The 18,226-nt window shown below is 30.8% G+C and overlaps 2 protein-coding genes across 4 annotated transcripts; both read left to right on the top strand.

Moving 5' to 3' along the window:
- The first annotated feature begins 8,915 nt into the window (after window positions 1-8,915).
- On the top strand, window positions 8,916-10,486 carry LOC107918934 (methyltransferase-like protein 7B). Of its 2 annotated transcripts, none has more exons than XM_016848495.2 (6): window positions 8,916-9,257; window positions 9,327-9,422; window positions 9,503-9,721; window positions 9,849-9,945; window positions 10,048-10,110; window positions 10,227-10,486. In XM_016848495.2, the coding sequence occupies exons 1-6, from the start codon at window positions 9,018-9,020 to the stop codon at window positions 10,424-10,426; spliced, it is 915 nt and encodes a 304-aa protein (XP_016703984.1). In that variant the 5' UTR covers window positions 8,916-9,017; the 3' UTR covers window positions 10,427-10,486. The 2 variants fall into 2 exon arrangements, with proteins under 2 accessions (XP_016703984.1, XP_016703985.1); XM_016848496.2 differs by having other exon boundaries at window positions 10,213-10,486.
- A 2,002-nt stretch (window positions 10,487-12,488) lies between these two features.
- On the top strand, window positions 12,489-16,416 carry LOC107920285 (uncharacterized). Of its 2 annotated transcripts, XM_041108769.1 has the most exons (5): window positions 12,553-12,616; window positions 13,163-13,206; window positions 13,292-13,824; window positions 15,195-15,235; window positions 15,318-16,416. In XM_041108769.1, exons 3-5 carry the CDS (start codon window positions 13,503-13,505, stop codon window positions 16,188-16,190), a joined length of 1,236 nt encoding a protein of 411 aa, XP_040964703.1. In that variant the 5' UTR covers window positions 12,553-12,616; window positions 13,163-13,206; window positions 13,292-13,502; the 3' UTR covers window positions 16,191-16,416. The 2 variants fall into 2 exon arrangements, with proteins under 2 accessions (XP_016705396.2, XP_040964703.1); XM_016849907.2 differs by having other exon boundaries at window positions 12,489-12,616; window positions 13,163-13,824.
- Window positions 16,417-18,226: the final 1,810 nt, after the last annotated feature.

Here is an 18,226-nt window from a genome sequence, read left to right as displayed (position 1 = left end):
TTTTGGTTGAGATGTATGATGAATAGTGTTCATGTCTCTTGGTGAGATATTGTTGTAGATGCTTAAATGGTTTGCTAAATGTTTGGAGAAGTTTAAAATGACCATTTGGTATGAAATGAACCTATATTGCTCTTAAAAATGCATGAAATGCAAATTTGACATGTGTAATTGAGATATGAATTTAGGAATGCATGTTATCATAGCTAATTACTTAGAGTGTCTAATTTGGATATGGTATATTATAGAATAATTGAGCATGTTTTGAATGATCTTTGTATGCTATATGATGTGTTTGAAGTGAGAAACTGGCATAAAAACATGATATGGTATGTTTGTCTGAGTCGAAATGGTAAGTACAAGTTGCTAGGTTGTTTCTGCAGAATTTGCAAACAACGTCGCGATGATGTTGGTATGACATCGTGATGAAGGGTCGACGTTGAGACATTTCTTTTCATGTTTTCGAGACATGATGTCTTTACCAGAGCATGTCGCAATGTGTCATTCGCGTTGTCACGACGTGACTCACGATGTGTTTTTGTCATGTTATGTTATCTTTGCAATTAAGTCTTGATTTTTATGTATTACTATTAGAGTTCTTAATTGCTATGAAATGCCTTCAAAATGATCATGAATAAGTTTTATATGCCTAATTTCATGATCCTACTTTTAATTTTGCAAAAATATTTTCTAGTTATTTTACTAAATTTACAATTTAGTCCTTAAACCTTTATTTTAAAAATAAAATGAGTTTTACCTATTGGTTGATTCTTTCAAATATGGTTTCATATGATACTCTAAAAAAACTAAATGTATGATTAATTTGTTGAATTACAAATGATTCGCATGTTGTGTGTTAAATGATGATTTTACCCCTGATTGTTATTTTGATGATTTTTGCTAGATAAGCATAAGACTAGGGTTTGTATGTTATTCTTAACTGTTAATTGATAACTATGCTTAATTATGCTATGGTGTAAATGATGGTTTGCGGTATGGTCACATAAGTGACTAATGTGACGTTCCGGATTCAGATTGGACTGTCTCGGTTAGATTTGGGGCGCCACAGGACTCAAGGAGATGGTAAAACATTTATAAAAGGTGGTCAAATCTCATTTTCAAAGGCATTCACGATACTTGAAACAAAGCACTTCAATCCATGATCAAATTTATACGACCATTGGATTGTAGTTACATTGAAGAGAAAAATAAAAAAGATTTATTCAGAGATTCTAACCTAATTTTATAAAAATATTTATTTATTTCAACTTTTGGATCTTATTTATACTCAAAATTTATGTATACAAATTTTTGGCCGACAATATTTCCTTTCATCTCTTTTATACTTTGTATGAGCTTTTTATGGTGAATGTTGTGCTAAGAATAGCATCTAATCTGTAATTACTAGGGTAGCAAGTACACTTTTTTGTAATTATAAAGAATTATAATTCTCTAGATGTGTTTGACTGATAGAGTGTAATTACATCTTAATTTCTCATGTCATGGTTGATAGTACAAATTATAATTATATAGTTACATAGTTTATCTTTTTAAAAAAATATCAGTACAATAAAAAAAATTCTAAATGGGTAACAAAAATTAAAACCAAATCATCATATGTAATATGTTCGTTTAATAAAGTAGTCACTAATACGAATACTAATAAAAATAACAAGAAAAATAAAAATCATATACAATTTTATCTAATTGCTCTAATGTTTCATATTTGTTTGGCTATTCCCTCTTTAACATTTAACATATACTCCTTATCATCATTTGTTGGTCTCTAACTGAGTTCTTTATCATCTGAATTCGAATATGTATAATTAATATTATCAAGAACTCATTCTTCCATCTACTTTTCAAAGTATGAATTATCCTAATTCCACCTATGAATGAAGTTATGAAGTATACAACATGTTATTACTATCTAACTTTGTTTTTTTTTTATACTATACTAAAGTGATGTTAATATGAAAATTCTTTTTTAAAACAACAAATGTCCTCCTAATGACATTACAAACCTTTGAAGGTATCAAATTAAAGAGTTTGCGAGCCTTCTCTGGTGCTTTTGTCAGGCTTCATTCTCTTAAATGGTATCGCACCCCATGATATGGTGCGAGAGAACCTTTTGTATTTTCATAATTAGCATTTATCACATAATATTTAGGTTCATGGTGCAAATAGTTTGTAGTTTTTATTATAAGAACTTATATAAACTTAATTTGGAGAAAGACTAATGCTAAGTTATAACTTTTTTATAATACGTAAATTGAGTTAAAATAATATAAAATTTATAATAAATAGTCTTTATAAAAAAAGGTTTTATAAAATATCTGATAATTTTTACAATACTTATGAATAATATATTTTTTTGTCATAACTTTATAAAGTTATTTTTTTATAAGTTATGGGAAAAATATAACTTTTTTATAAATAATTATATTATTAGTTTTTGTCAAAAAAAAGTATATTATTATTTTTATAATATATAACATGAACACGTAAATAAGTTATGTCCATACCTTTTGATCATTTGGTTTTTTTATAAATAAGTATATTATAACATGTAAATTATTTTTATAATATATTTTTTGGCCTTAAATTTTGAATTTTTAGGATTTGAATAATATAAAATTTCTATTTTAACATTATAAAATGCACATAAATTATTTTTATTATATAATTTTTTAAGATTTATAATATAATTTTAAAAAGTTTTTAGCTATAACTATCTCAAACATTCATACATGTTTATGCTTATAACATAATTATTATAACTTGAATAAAAAATAGTTTTCTAAAGTTAAATCATGTGTAATGCCCTCAACCTGACCCGATTCTCCATGTCTAGATCTTTGGTATTTTTACATAATTCACTTAACAAAATTATTAAACAAGATTCTTATACTTTTGACTCAAGACAATTTTTCCTTAACGTTTACCATTATTCATTATTAAAGAAACAAGAAAATATATTCAAACATCAAACATTATATCTATAAAAATTTATTGCAATGCATAAGTTTATTAAAACAAACTCATATGGCGTAATACTACAATACACCACTTGTCCAAACAAGCGCATTGTATGCACGATTTTCCTTGTTCACTACTTCTCTGACGTACTCCTGACTTATCCCTCTCAGCGGACACACTTAAACAACAACACCTGAAATATAAACTTACCATTTAGTGAGTTCAAAGGAACTTAGTGAGATTGGACACAACATACCTTTTTAACTTATCATGCTGAACTCTTCATATTGAATATTTGGATTTCCTCATATCTATCTTTGGAAAATACATTCATATTGTCAATTAAATGATCACATACTTATACACCACTCATAATTCTTAACGTATCATCAGTCGTCTAACTGCTTGGCTATCTCTAGATCTTAACAGACGATACAACCTTTTCCTTTTCTCTTCAGACAATTTTAAATAGTTAACCGTAGACATTATCCTTAGTGGATACCACTTACTGGTCTTGCTAAATCAAACCTTAATTGAACTATATTCTATCTCAACCAAATACATACTCATACTGATGAGAACCACTTCAAATCATTCAAAAAAATTTCACATGTCTTTGTTACAAAGCACAAGACCTTCAAATTAGCGAACAACTCAAATTCCTTCAAGTTTCAAAACAAGCCATCATACTATTCACAAATAATAAATACTAGATAACTCATATTTCCACCTTAATAACACAGATAGCTCAAACTGACAAACCCTTACATCGAATATGCCCTTATAATAAACTGGGTTGATAACCACAGCAGATACCCTCATTAAACATACTGATTTATACTTCTTTTCAAGAAACTTCCTTTAAAACTTATTCAATTTCACCACAAAACTTTCCACGCCAAATAATTTCAAACAAATCATATCATTATCATAGATTTGTCAGAATACACCACAAGGGCCAGACAGAGATATGCCACAAAGGCATCATATGGAATATGCCACAAAGGCTAATAGAGTACCTCAAAGGCTAACAAAATGCCACGAAGGCCAAACCAGAATACACTACAAAGGCTAAATAGAATACCACCCAAGCACCCCCTGAACTGTCGTGTTTGTGATATGAATTTGCCTAAACTCACATCGCGTAAGGTTTTCCCATCATCGCCCTAGGACATGTAGGAAATCTCAATCAATAATTGCAGCTCATTTGCCCTTTTTCAGAAATATGTCATGGCCATGTACTTTCTTTAGAATTTACAAAACATAATTCATGTTTATTGTCCCGGTAGACTTCATCGATTACCACTGTGGTGTCAAAACTCACATCACATGACTTTCCAACACTGAGCTACACCCTATTTCCCCAACCTTATTACTCACACCTCAAATCTAACATAAGTACCCACTCAGATATGCTAAACTCATTTTCTTAACCAAATCGTACTTAGTACACGCTTTACACACATTGACACGATCACATATCATAGTATACTTCTCAAATACACAAGGTACACATACAGAGTTGCTTCACAGAATCATGTACACCCATACATACAACTCATTACTTATTAGACTCACCTGTAAACTAAACTAAGATTTCATAACTATTTTAAAAAAAATTCAAATATTCACACGTTGTTTTTAGGAACATCAATTACAAACAATCTATAAAAATGGAATTGTATGATGATATTAGAGACTTACCTTGTTGAAGGTCAAAATCCTCAATTTTGAACGTCTTTCACGAACTCGTAGCATAAACTACTTAAAAGAACATGGATTCACTATTAAAACCCATTTGCAGACAGATTACTAACATCTCATCTACAGATAACCCCCATGCAAGACCTCTTAATCATAACTTGTTGCATATATATATCATAGTACCCTTACTCTTAACATGCAAAATTGTTAGACTTACCAGAAGATAGAACATCCTCTAATTATTCCCAAAATTTTTAGCTTCTAGTCTAATGAGGAAAGATGACTTTTGAACGAAATAAAAAGAATCAGAGACCAATATTGAAAGAAGAAGAAAACTTCCCCACGAACCTTCTACACACACACATATATATAAACCAGCTTGCACTTTAGAGGAATTTAACAAGTGTCACTTGAATTCATAATTTGTCCTTTTTAGTGGCCTATAGATTCCGAGAAAAACATAAATGAGGATCTTGAATAAATATTACTTGACTTCCTATTTGACTAACCATTCCTATTTGACTTCCTACCAGATCACTGTACAAACTTAACAAGCACAGTACTCAGACAAGCTAGGCGTATTATAAATATTTGGCGGTAACTCATGCAATAATTACCTTTTTTCTTAACAAAATCTTTTTCTTTGAAATAACCCAAATTAAAATTTCATTTACTTACACGAAAATTACTATACGCTTACTCTTATTCACCAAAAGAAAACATATGGGTGGATTATAATTTGCCAAATAGAAAATTTTACTGCTACACGTCTCAATCTCAGATTCGCCAGACTTGGGGTGTGACATCATGTATAAGTGTTTGGAAAGCTATAGGGTAATTAAATTTGGATGCAATTATTTGAGTAATTATTTCAATTCTCACCCTCCCCTAAGAATGAGAAAGTATAATTGGTGTACTCCAATTACATCCAATTTTGTGGGACCTATCAATTATAATAGTTATCTAAACTTATGATCATTTTGTATTTATAAGTTATTACACTCAAATTTAATTCCTAAATAGTTTTCCAAAAACTACCTTACTAGTTTTTATCAAAGAGATGTTAAGAAATGAAGAAAGTGAGAAGGAATAAATAAAGAATTAGGTGGGAATTTTCTGCCATTTCATTTGCGAGTGTTTATATACCCAAGAATTACCCACATATAAGGATATTAATTACCTACATCTAGAGCATGTGATCCACAATTAATGGGATTTATTAAAGGAAAACACATATACAAAAATAGTTATAATGATATTTCTTAGTATCCAAAATCAAATTGATGGTCGAATTGATTAGGTTACTGGTTAGTTAATTAAATTAGTCTAGACGGTTCGATTAAATAAATAATTAAAAATATTATAGAAATAAAAATATTAAAAATTGATTTAATTACTGATTCAACTGATTTTTTAGCCCAGTTCACGACTCAAGGGCTCTAAAGCCTTTCTTTAGATTGGTACCTCGATTGATCCCGGTCCAACTTGTTCGACTGACTAATCTGGCTCTGTTCAACAAACCATGTTTAGCAGTCCCCTTATAATTAGAGGTGTTCATGAATCGGGTAGAGTCGAGTTCGAGTCAAACTTAAACATGATATTAGTACACTCTATGATTGCTCAAGCTCGGTCTGACTCAAATCTAAAATTTTGTCCAACCCATATTTATAAATGACTAACCCAAGTCCATTTTAGGCCCACCCATATTATTTTTTAATTTTTAAAAAACATTTATATTATTTTTATTTTAATATTTAATACGTTTATATTTTTTCACTTATGGAAATTATATATAAAAATTATTTTAATATGTTTACATTATATTTTTATATATTGCTATAGATTTAATTTGGTTAAAATATGTTGTTAATATTTGTACTTCGACAAAATTTGAGATTCTAGTCCATGTACTTAAAAAGTTAAATAAGTCTTACTTTTTTATTTAAAAATCTTAGTTCACTTAAATCATTAGTATTTTCTGTCAAAATTTGTCAATATAAAAATTTGACTTGACTATCTTTATTTGACGTGGCATATAATTGACAAAAAAAAATGTTAAATTGTTAAAATTTGTCAAAAACTACCAAAGACTAATGATTCGGCTAAAAATTTTAAATTAAAATAGTATGATGATTGAATTTTTAACTTTTAAAGTATAAATATCAAATCTTAAATTCTATACAAATATAGGGACTAATAAAAATTTTAATCAATTAATTTTTATATGTTATAAATTATATGATATATATAAATAATATAATATATTATGATCTTAAAAAAAACAAATTAAACTAGAACCTTAAATGTTGGGATTCAAGTTCGATCCACATTTTAAATGATGTAATTATTTTATCTAATAAAATTTTAAACTCTAATATTTTTATCTAAATTCTTAAAAGAATTTTTGCCAACTTTAAATGAATAATCTGCTCTTTTAACAGTTGTAATCCACGACCTCTATAACAATGAGTTCAGCTAAGCCCCATTTTTAGGGAGATGCAGATTCATGTAAAGTTGTGAGTTAACGAAATTTTAAAATTTTGATTCTTTGTAGTTATTATATTTTTAAAATTTTAAAATTCCTTAGCAAACAATAATTATTCAATTCATTACCTTCTGTTATTTCCAAAATCCAATACGACGGGCATATTTTCATACATGTAATATTATATAAATTTATTATTTTTATATATTACTCATTAAAAATATAATTAATAGATTAACAAATTATCATTTGCGTCAAGCTTGAAAAATTAAAATTAATATATTTATATATAAAGAGAGAGACTTAAAATGATTCAATTGGAGAATATAGATTAAATTTTTAATTATATGCATAATATAAGACTATTAATTGAATTTAACCAAGCGGGTTGAACTACTATTACTAGAGCCAGGATTAAAATTTTAAAATCTGAAAACGTACAGAGACTAAATTGACTAATTCAAAAAATATAAAGACTAAAAATGACCAAAATAAAATATGTGGACTAAATCCATAACTTTGTCATTGCAACTTAAAAACAGTCTTAGTGATTTATATATAGAAAAAAGTTTGTCCGAGTGAACCAGAAAGAATTTTTAAAAGGATTAATAGAGAGCTATCTAAACTTGATGACTAGCACTTATTTAGTATTTAAAATTTTTTTTACACCTAATTGATTTCTAAATTTGGAAACCGCCAGTCAACTTAATACTTTTTTAGATACTTTACTAACATCGTTAAATACGTTAACATGATACTAACGATTAATAGCATGGTGATACGTGGCATCTCATATTTTGACACGTGACAAAAAACTAAAAAATTAAAATTTGTAAAAAAAATATTTTTTACCACATGCCAAAATGTGTGACTATCATGTATTATTATGTTATTGGTCGTAAGTGCCATGTCAGAATCATATTAGCGTATTTTAACAACGTTAATCAAGTACCTAAAAAAATATCAAATTGGTATGAATTGACAAAAGAAAATTTAGATACCAAACAGGTATGAATTGTCAAATTCAAGGTCAGTGTATATTAACCCTTTTTAAAAAGCAATTTTAAAACCAAAATTATTTTTCAAGTACTAAACATCCTTAAACAAATATTTTTGAAGTTAAAAACTGCTTTTTCAAATTAATTATTAAATAAGTTGATATTGAAGTTTTAAATTTCATAAATAAAATTAAAATTCATACCTTTTATTTTTGAAAATATAAATTAAAAGATAATTTTTTAATTAAAAAATATATAAATTTTTGGAGATGATTGGATTTTTATAAGTAGAACCAAGTCATGAATAAGTTAATTAAGTATGGTATATTTTATTTAAATTATCAATAATTTAATGATAAATTGTAACAGTGTCATAGTTTGAATAAATTTTTAATATATAAAAAAGTAATTTTTAATAGAATAAGTAAAATGAACTTTACATGGAAATATAAAAACTCCCGATAAACTTTAATTGTATGAGAGTGTTTTTAGTTTTTTTTTTAAAAATATTTTATCATAAATCAATTTAAATTTACACAAAATAAAATTTAAAATACAATAAATTTCAAACATTTAAAATTATAATTTCAACAAAACATCATTTGATTCTTACAAACTTTTAATAAATATATTTGTTATATAAATTTTTTTCATTTACACGTGGGTTTACAATAATCTATGGTATATATAAGGACTTAAAAGACTAAAAGGATAATAAAACAATAAGATGTAAAGATAATTAAATTTAAGAAGAAAAAAATAACTAAAAAATGGAAAATATCTCAAGAATCATGAGGTTGGGGAGAGCTATAAGCCTATAACTTCATAAAACAAAGATCCAACTGACACTCAAGATGTTGAAACTGGTTCGCCTCCATTATTCTCCTAGTTTCCAGCTTCAACCTCTCGCCTCCTTAAAAACTAACCAAAAGAGCCGCTCAGCTGCAGCTATTCCCAGCAAACAGTTATCCCTTGCCCCCAGTTTCTGTTCCTGTTGTGGAAGAAGACATTTCATTGAAGCTGCCACTGCAGCTTTTCTTCCAAGTTCCCCTTCCAAATCCAATGCCTCCACTTCACACTCTGATCATTACTTGGTACTTTCATAACTGGTAGATTATTTATTGTCTTTTAAAACTTTTAACAGAGAATATTTTGATGTGCAGGATTTGCTCAACAGGATTCACCCTCCAAGGCCCGATTGGTATGAAGAGTTTTATGCCTCGGTTATGGACACAAGCATGAAACCTTATGAGGCCAAAGTTAGTAACTATTTTATGCCTTTTTTTCATATACATACATGTGTACGGTTGAATTACCTATTCTTTTGTTAAATCTCAAGATTGCAGGTTACAAGTCACAACTTTTTGAGAAAATAAAGGGAAAGGCCAAAAGGGTACTGGAGATTGGGATTGGGACAGGTCCCAACCTTGAGTACTATGCTGGTGATAATGAGGTCCAAGTTTTTGGCTTGGATCCTAACAAGAAGATGGAGAAGTATGCTCGAGCAGCGGCCACCGCAGTCGGTTTACCGTCGAAGAATTTTCATTTCATTGAAGCTGTAAGTTTTTTTAGTCCTAGTAGCAGCTGTAAATAATAAATGGCAGAGTTTAATAGGTTTCTTATCCATGACAAGTACATTTTCAACTTTATTTTTTTCTGAATTGGGGACTGCTGCATTTATCCAGGTTGCAGAGGCTATTCCAATAGATGATTCATCTGTCGATGCAGTTGTTGGTACACTTGTATTATGTTCTGTCCAAGATGTTAACATGGCACTTACAGGTAGTTTATCATGCTCCAATGAAGGTCAATGCTAACTTCTGATTTGACCTACAATAATTAGAATGTTGCAATGAATTTTTAACTTTTGATCACTTTGTTCAGAGGTGAAAAGGGTGTTGAAACCAGGAGGACTTTTCCTGTTTATCGAACATGTTGCTGCCGAAGGTATTAATCCGCACCCGAAGTTTAACTCGTTGATTTCTACAGGAAGTGACATCAGTATATGCAATTAGAATCCAAAATAACATCCATGCATTGTAATATTAGTGTTGTAATTGCAGATGGAACAAGTCTGAGGTTGTGGCAGACACTAGTTGATCCATTGCAACAGGCAGTTGCGGATGGATGTCACCTTACCAGAGAAACCGGGAAATATATATCTTCATCAGGGTTTTCAAGTTTGGAACTAAGCATGGCTTCTTTGTACAATGCTCCCTTCTCATTAATAACTCCACATGTCTATGGAGTTGCTTGCAACTAAAGCCTCAAGTTTTATCTATCAGTCATGTATATACATGTATATATATATGCTTTCTAATTATCAGCAGCTCTCAACAAAAATTCCTGCTTTTAAGTGGTCTAATTTTGCCCCAATCCTTATATTTTTTGAACTTTTGAAATTTATCCATCTGCTTCTTATTTCAGAAATTTAGGTTGTCTACTTTTCCGATTTAAAAAAATTAAAGTCGTATTAATAATACTGCTAATTGATTTCTTTTTAAATTTGATTACGCTTTATTAATTGAATTTTTATTTTTAAATTAAACTTTTGAATATTAGAAGCCTGGTGCATCAAAAGTGTTGTCAATTAAATATAGATTTTTCTTTAATCAAACAAGTGGAGTACTAAATTTATGGGATTTAAAGTGGAGGTTAAATTTTAAAAGTAAAAGAAGTAGAGGGTTTGAGAATAGAATTAAACCCAAAAAATTGCTTATCAACTTTAGTTTGAAATAAGGATGACAAAACTTGAATCTCACGTGAATTTCGAATTGAATGGGCTTTTTCTTTGAAAAATAGATGCAAGGTGAGATGGATTTATTTTAGGAGCGAGTATGGAACAGTTATGTTGTCTTACTTTATGAAATAATCATTTTACCATAATCTATTAAAAGGTAAAAATATAAAAATGTGTTATAGAAAAATCATAAGTTTTTTTTAGGGGAAGAATTTTTTTTAAATATTTAATTTCCTTTAAAAAGATTAATAAAATTTTAAATTGAAGCGAGGCCGTGTGAGAATGAATGCATTTAACATTTATAGAGGTAGTAGTAATTTTTAAGATTATACATTTTTAGTGGAGCAAAATAGGCCATGGGGCACAATGTGCTAGCTATAGAACAAGTGGTGGATTTGTGTAAATTTGCTCCACTCTACTTCATTGCCATTCCTAATTTTAAAGGTTTGATGTCGCATTTGTACTAAAAATTGAATGACATTGATTAACTATTGTTGTTTCCATTTTGAGCCATTTAGAATATTGCAAATTATAAAATCCTAACCTAACAAAATAATTGAATCATGCTCGCACATTACATATAAAGGGAATTATCCAAATAAAGATATACCATTTGTTCTCCCAAAGACTTAAACTTAGATAAACATATCTTAACCATCAAGTCAATCACATATATTTAAAAATCCAAATTCAAAGCTTCTGTTTTTTTTATAATTCAAACCCATCAATTGCATGTTCGAGATTTCAATGTTTGTCACTATTAACGTTTCTTAACTTAAGAAAATGATCGACTATTAATTTACACTATATGTAAATTTGTAATTGTGTTAGAGTTATGAATTAATTAAACACTAATTTAATTGAAAAATAATTAAAAAATTAGTTCATTTAAAGAAAATATTATGAGAAAGATATTTGTATCTTTTTATATAAAAATTTATAAAAAATATTTAAATTCAAAATAAATGTAGATAGTAAATATTTTTTCACCGATTAATAACATGTATTCGGATGCGTGTCTTGCAGTGGGCAAATTAAGAAAATGAGAAATATTGGGGGGCAAAGTTGGCAGATAAAAACATGGGGGAGCATTTTGAACATGAGTCTGATTTTTGGCATTAAATTAATAATGCTTACGAGCGGGTGCAAAGAATATGATTAGGTAGGTATCATTTTACTCTAATAAATTTGGTGTTATTAATCAGCCACTCTATATCTTATTATTATATTCAATTGTTGAGCTTTAATATAATCAATTAACACCATTAAAATATATTAATCAACAAAAATATTCTCATTTAACTTCTTCAAAATATTGTATCAATAAATTAATATCTTTAAAAAAAATTATTAGTCGATTGAGTTTTAGTTTAGTTGACATTGACGTTATTTTTGGTATGAGAGGACGTGGATTTAAGTACACTGAAACGCATTATCTTTTTATTTAAGGGTTGAGGTGATATGGATAAATAAGAAATTGATTAATGCAATTTTAATATTTTGAGTTTGGAAAGTAAATTAAATTAATTTTAAACCGGAAAGTGAAAAAGAAAATGTGGACTAGTTTTAGAAATACACAAAGAACGGAGGTCCTAATTTGAAAATAAAAAGATATTAAATTAATCTCCCTTCCCCCAATAAATTAGGGTTTGTTTTCATTCTCCAAAATCCCTCCGCATTTCTTCACGATTGCATTTCGGTTTCCTTGAAATCGTAAGTTATTACAGTGTCTTTGTTCCTTTTTTGGATAATCTTAGCATCCTTTAAGTCTTTCTGAACCGTTCTTTAAAGCTATTTGAATTACCTTTTGATTTTTTTTTGTTTGTTACTGTTTTTAGTTACTTATACTCGGCTTCCATTTTAGTTCTGCTCCCCCCCCCCCCCAATTTTCTGATGTTCAAAACTTATGAAATTTGTTGCATTCCGGGCTGTTTGATTCTTAGCTCTATGGCGATATCAAGTTTACATATAAAAAATTCTTTATAGTTTGTCAAAAAATAATTTTGCTTAATTTGTATGAAATTATTAATATTTACTGCTGGCATTTCTATTTTAGGAGTATCTGTGAGAAAGTTGACTAGAGGATGTTTTGGAAAAAATGATATAATGAAAGTGCACTTGATCATGTACTTGGAGGGATTTTTCCCCCTTTTTTTTCTCATTTATTTTTATTTCTTTGCAAAATATTTTGGTTTTTTATTGTTGTGTAGATGTATGATTTTTACATCTAATTGTGCTTATATGACCTTTTCCTTCCAGGTTTCTGTTTTGATGGTGGTGACTCTCAAAAGGAACTGCTGAGGGTATTTATCATGCTTGCACAATGAAATACATTTTTTTAGCTTTACTGATGAAGGTGTGTTTTATGATTTTTTATATTTATTGAAGATTGGGTCTCAATGTCGAAATGGTTGTGGGGAACAAAACATATGTTGAGGATGTTGTGATTCTTTGAGTTATTTGTTGGAAAGCTTTGTAAAAGTCAAAAGCTTGTTGAGTTAGAACTTGTGAGGTTTACAAAAAAATAGCTAAGACGGGGTCGCTGTGTTGTGTGGCTGCAAGGCCACATGGGTCAAATGCAGCCAGTAGAGACTGGTCCATGGGCCCTCATGAGCCTTATTGGCAAACTAATACAAGTTTCTCGCCACCCCCTTCAAGATGGGATTTCCATTTTCAACCCGATGGGCTGTCATACAGTTCACATGATGGGAGTCAATTGTATGAATCTTCTACATCTCCAAACAGCAAAGAAAGTAGGGGCTGGATGAGGAGAAACTTTCTTTACAATCATCAATATTCTACATCTGATGGTGCTGCGCCCTTTTTAAGTAGTCCATCTGACCTTTCTCAGGGTCCACAGTGGACACCTCCAGTAATACAAGAAATCACGCTTGATGATTATGAAACTGCCATGGCTAGAGGTAAGATAGTTGAGAGTGTTACTTTGATTGTTAAGCTGTATTGACATTGTCTTATTTTTTATTCTCACTTCTGCACTTCCATTTCCTTTGCTGGACATGTTTTGTCTGATAGTCATGGCGCAATTGGCTAAATCTCATTTTTTAACTTATAATTCTCAAATGAAACGATGAAATAGAGGCTTATAAATAAATACACATGTCAAGATGTACGCTTGTATGCAAACATTCAAATGATATGTCTTCCTATGACAAGGACAAGAAGGCCTTCTGATTGATGTCACAAACTGCACTCCTCTCAGTCCCTCTTGATCAAGAGCAGAAATGTTTGATTTCTAGCTAGGTTACTAGGTTTCTGTAATTAGTTATATTCATTATTGTTATCTTCTTCTTGCTCCATTTGATATTCTTATGTAATAGTTCTGATCCCGGTGCGATATGACCCCCTTTTCTATTGAGATGTTGTCATTTTGGGAATGATGGCATCTAATAATAGAGGTTGCATTGAAAGAACGTCAAAGAAAATGCAACAGAATTTCCTGCCTATTCACCTGCAATAGCCATGGCATGACTTCTGATTGATTATCATGCATTTGATTTGCATGATCTTTCATTGTGCTATCATGAGTATTAGGGACTGTGACCTTAGTGTAGAAAGGATAAAAGTCACTGTAGTGAAACTCAATAGTACGTTTCTCCATGTCCTCAGGATGGAGAACTGTTAAACCCAATATTGTATCATTTTGATATTGTAAGACTGGCTTTTATTATGTCTTGGCTTTCCTTCAACCTTTAGCTGTCAAAACTCTCTTCAATTGCCATAATATATTTTGTTGTTCCTTATTGACTTGTATATATCTCTAGTGTAGCAGACACAAGTTTGTAACTGTCATATTTCCTTGGATGCATCAAATTAAAAAATCATTATGTGGAAGAGAAAGCTTTAGTTTATTTTATATTTATGTAACTCTATCAATTGCCTTTTTGCTTTTAGGTTAAATAACCCTGGTGTCTAACAGTCAGTCAGTTGGGTACCTGTTGATAACTCTAATTTACTGTAGATTTATCTTGTCTGTGTTGAAGTTAGAATTATTGAACTAGACTTTCTTTTCTGAGTTTAGTCCTAGACACCTATTTGGCCAGATTCTATGTTAAAATGAACCTATAGGGCAATTTGATTCACAGTACTATTTAGGTGCTCTGCATAGAGTCCTCTTAAGTAATTTCTCTGCCAATGTATCTAGGTTATGTTCAGAAACTTTTTTAATGCTCTTGAAATTTAAAAATTTAATTTTGGAAACATACTTGAAAAAGCTTGAATCATTTCCATCAGCTTTGTCTGAAACAACTTATTGTCTTCTTTTCCTTGTTAGATCATGTTGGCGGGCAGGCACCCTTCGCTTCTCTTGTTGAGGTACCTTATTCTCATCTTCACACTGGTATTAAGTTGAAAAGGTTTTCCCTAGAATTTATGTTTAGTTGATGGAATTTTGCAGGGGACTTCAACAAATGCAGATAGTGGGGTCTCCACTTCATCTTATTCAGACAGTAGTGAGTCTGAGCCCATGGTCAAGCAATGCTTGTCATCTCATCGCAATATTTCAAGTCGGTATTGCTTTATGTCCAAACCCATTCACCCTTTGTCATTCCCCATGGAAACTCCTACCACAGGAGTGTCGGACTCTGCAGTTGCAGGGCTTTCTGATGATACGGCCACGCCACAAAGAGATGCCCATCGCTGGAGCAGTGCTAGCAGCAGCAATGATGTTGCAGATATTTCTGAGCCATTTGAATCTGTGATTTTTGGTCGATCATGTGTCCCATCTAATGGTTTTAAATGTGGTTTGTGCGAGAGATTTCTCTCGCAGAGGTCGCCTTGGAGTGCTCGTAGGATTGTAAGAAGTAATGACATGCCTGTTGCAGGGGTTCTTTCATGTGGACACACTTTCCATGCTGAATGTTTGGAGCAGACAACACAGAAAGCTCGCATAAGTGACCCTCCTTGTCCTGTATGTACCAAGCTCGAAGAGCAAAATTCTCCAGAGAACCGAGTCTTCTCTAGGCTTAGGAATAGTATTTCACGGCTTAGATCATTTTCGGAGGATGGACCATCAAGGACTTGGAGCTGTGCACAGGTGGGAGACTGTGTTCAAGGGGCTTTGCATCCACCCCAACGTGGTACAATGCTATTGCTTAACCAGAGTCGCATGAAGAAAAATCTCTTCGTGAAGGTTAATTCGAGTAAAGAATTTCCTGGGAAGCTGAGGAAAAGTAGTTCGCCATCTTTGCAACTTTTTAGTGGGAAGTCAATCGATCAGGGTGCAGTCGGGTGCTCAAAGACGATTGCGGGTCCAAGTGGGAAGAGGTAAGTAAGATTAGTGTTATGTTGGCCACAAACTTTGCATATATCAATTAAGGCTGAATAGTTGGTGAATGGACATTTGAGTAAAAAAAATTCGACTGGAAACTAGGAGATGTTGTATAGATATGATTTTTGTGGAAACTAAGGGTTGAAATCTGTTAATTTGGTTTGTATTATACAATCTATTTATGATGGTGGAAGTGCTAAATGTGGAAACCAAAATTTCCTGATTATATATGTTAATTCAATTTATAAAAAAGTAAATAAAGTCACTGAACTATTAATAAGTTTATGTAGTCATTAAACTATTCAGACATTTTTATCCAAGTTATTGGGCTGTTAAAATCGATATTTTATGGTCTCTTTTTATTTGTACTGCTTGCACCAATTCAAAATTTTCTTTCTCATTTTCTTTTACAATTTAATTTTTTCATGAAACAATTCTAAACGTCATGAATTTGCGAACTAAAACTTAAACCATCAGATCGATTTGGATTTGATGTATGCTTTTTTATTTGTTGACGGGTACTTTTTACAATCGAGCCTCATTTGAGGCTCTCTAATTGGACTTAAAAAAATAAAATTTAATGATTTAAAATAGTTTAATAATTTAAATAAAATTTTTTAAATAATTTAATAATATTTTGTAACTTTTTAAAGTAGGCTAATTAAAATATTAGTTTAATCACATTGCATGTAGTAGTAGTTTACGAATTGCCATGCGGGGACTTACGTGCTACCGGGAAAACCTTATTTCTACCTACTTCCATTAACTTTTGGGTTTCAGAAACTTGCTTGGTGGAATTTGCGTTAAAAGTTTTTGATTCCATCTTTGAAGTTTTATATAATAAATTAGTGGGCCTGAAAAATGTGCATTAAGAGGTTTTTAAGCTCCCCATCCTAAAGAACATATTGCGGGCCGAATCTGAATTACTACTTTGTCACTTCATCCCAAACTTTCAACAATTAAGGCACTATTGTCTCCGCCTATGACCCGTGAAAATCTTAAGCCCACAAATTAAAATCGGTAGAGAAGTTGAATACGGATTTAACCTACTACTTGATCTATGCAGTTATTTTCTTCCTTGCAAACATTTAGATTTCACTAGAAAAGAAATATAAATATAACCCCCCCCTCCAATATACTTAAAATGGGCCAAACCCCAGCCACAACTAAAAACCCTAGCCTCTAAGCACCCCCACTGCTGGAAAAGGAGGGAGGGAGAGCGCTAAGGGGTAGCTGGTCTTGAAAGTGGTTGCACTTGTCGACGGCATGAATATAATTTTTTAAATTTACTTTAAGGATACATGGTAGAATCAATTTTGTATGTATCAATTTATCAAATAATTATCATTTTTGAGTAATATTTTACCATATATAGAAATAATTGAAACGTGAACAGTTGATGTTGACGATTCAACATGTTTATACAATTATCTCTAGAAAATGATATTCAAAAAGTTTGTATATGTGATTCCGTTTTTCATCTTACTTTTTTCTAGATATAATTGATACGATTTATCATGTTATAATATACTTTTTTTTTTGTATAGATAGGGTGAGGGATGAATCCCAAACTCAACAAGAAATGATCCCCAACTGCTATGAGTGATAAAATACAATCATCCCTCGTCAGCCAAATTGCCCCAACTTGGCTTCTCAGAAAACGTTGCCACCACCTCTAATCCATGAACTATGACCACCCTTTTTAATCTATATTCAAATACCCCACATTCCTCAACAACTCACTTTTGTATAGAGAAAAAAAATACAAAGAAAACGGCTACCCCGTGTTATCTGTTGCAAGAGTTGCAGCCAAGGGTTCACATCCATGGTGTTGATGCATGACGTTACCCACTTTATGAACCCCAACTTGTATCCCATGTGGTGTGGGGATAACCCTCGCATCTCCATACTTTTAACACGAGAAAATAAAAAATAAAATAAAACCCGGCCCAAGCCTTTGAAAAATTTTACTGTGGTCTATTTCTTGGGACCATTGTTTCATGTGGTCTGTTGGTATGACCCTAGACAATTGCACA

Source organism: Gossypium hirsutum, chromosome D13 (genome assembly GCF_007990345.1).
Source record: "Gossypium hirsutum isolate 1008001.06 chromosome D13, Gossypium_hirsutum_v2.1, whole genome shotgun sequence".
Lineage (NCBI taxonomy): Eukaryota > Viridiplantae > Streptophyta > Magnoliopsida > Malvales > Malvaceae > Gossypium > Gossypium hirsutum.
This window is presented reverse-complemented; position numbering and strand designations above follow the sequence as displayed.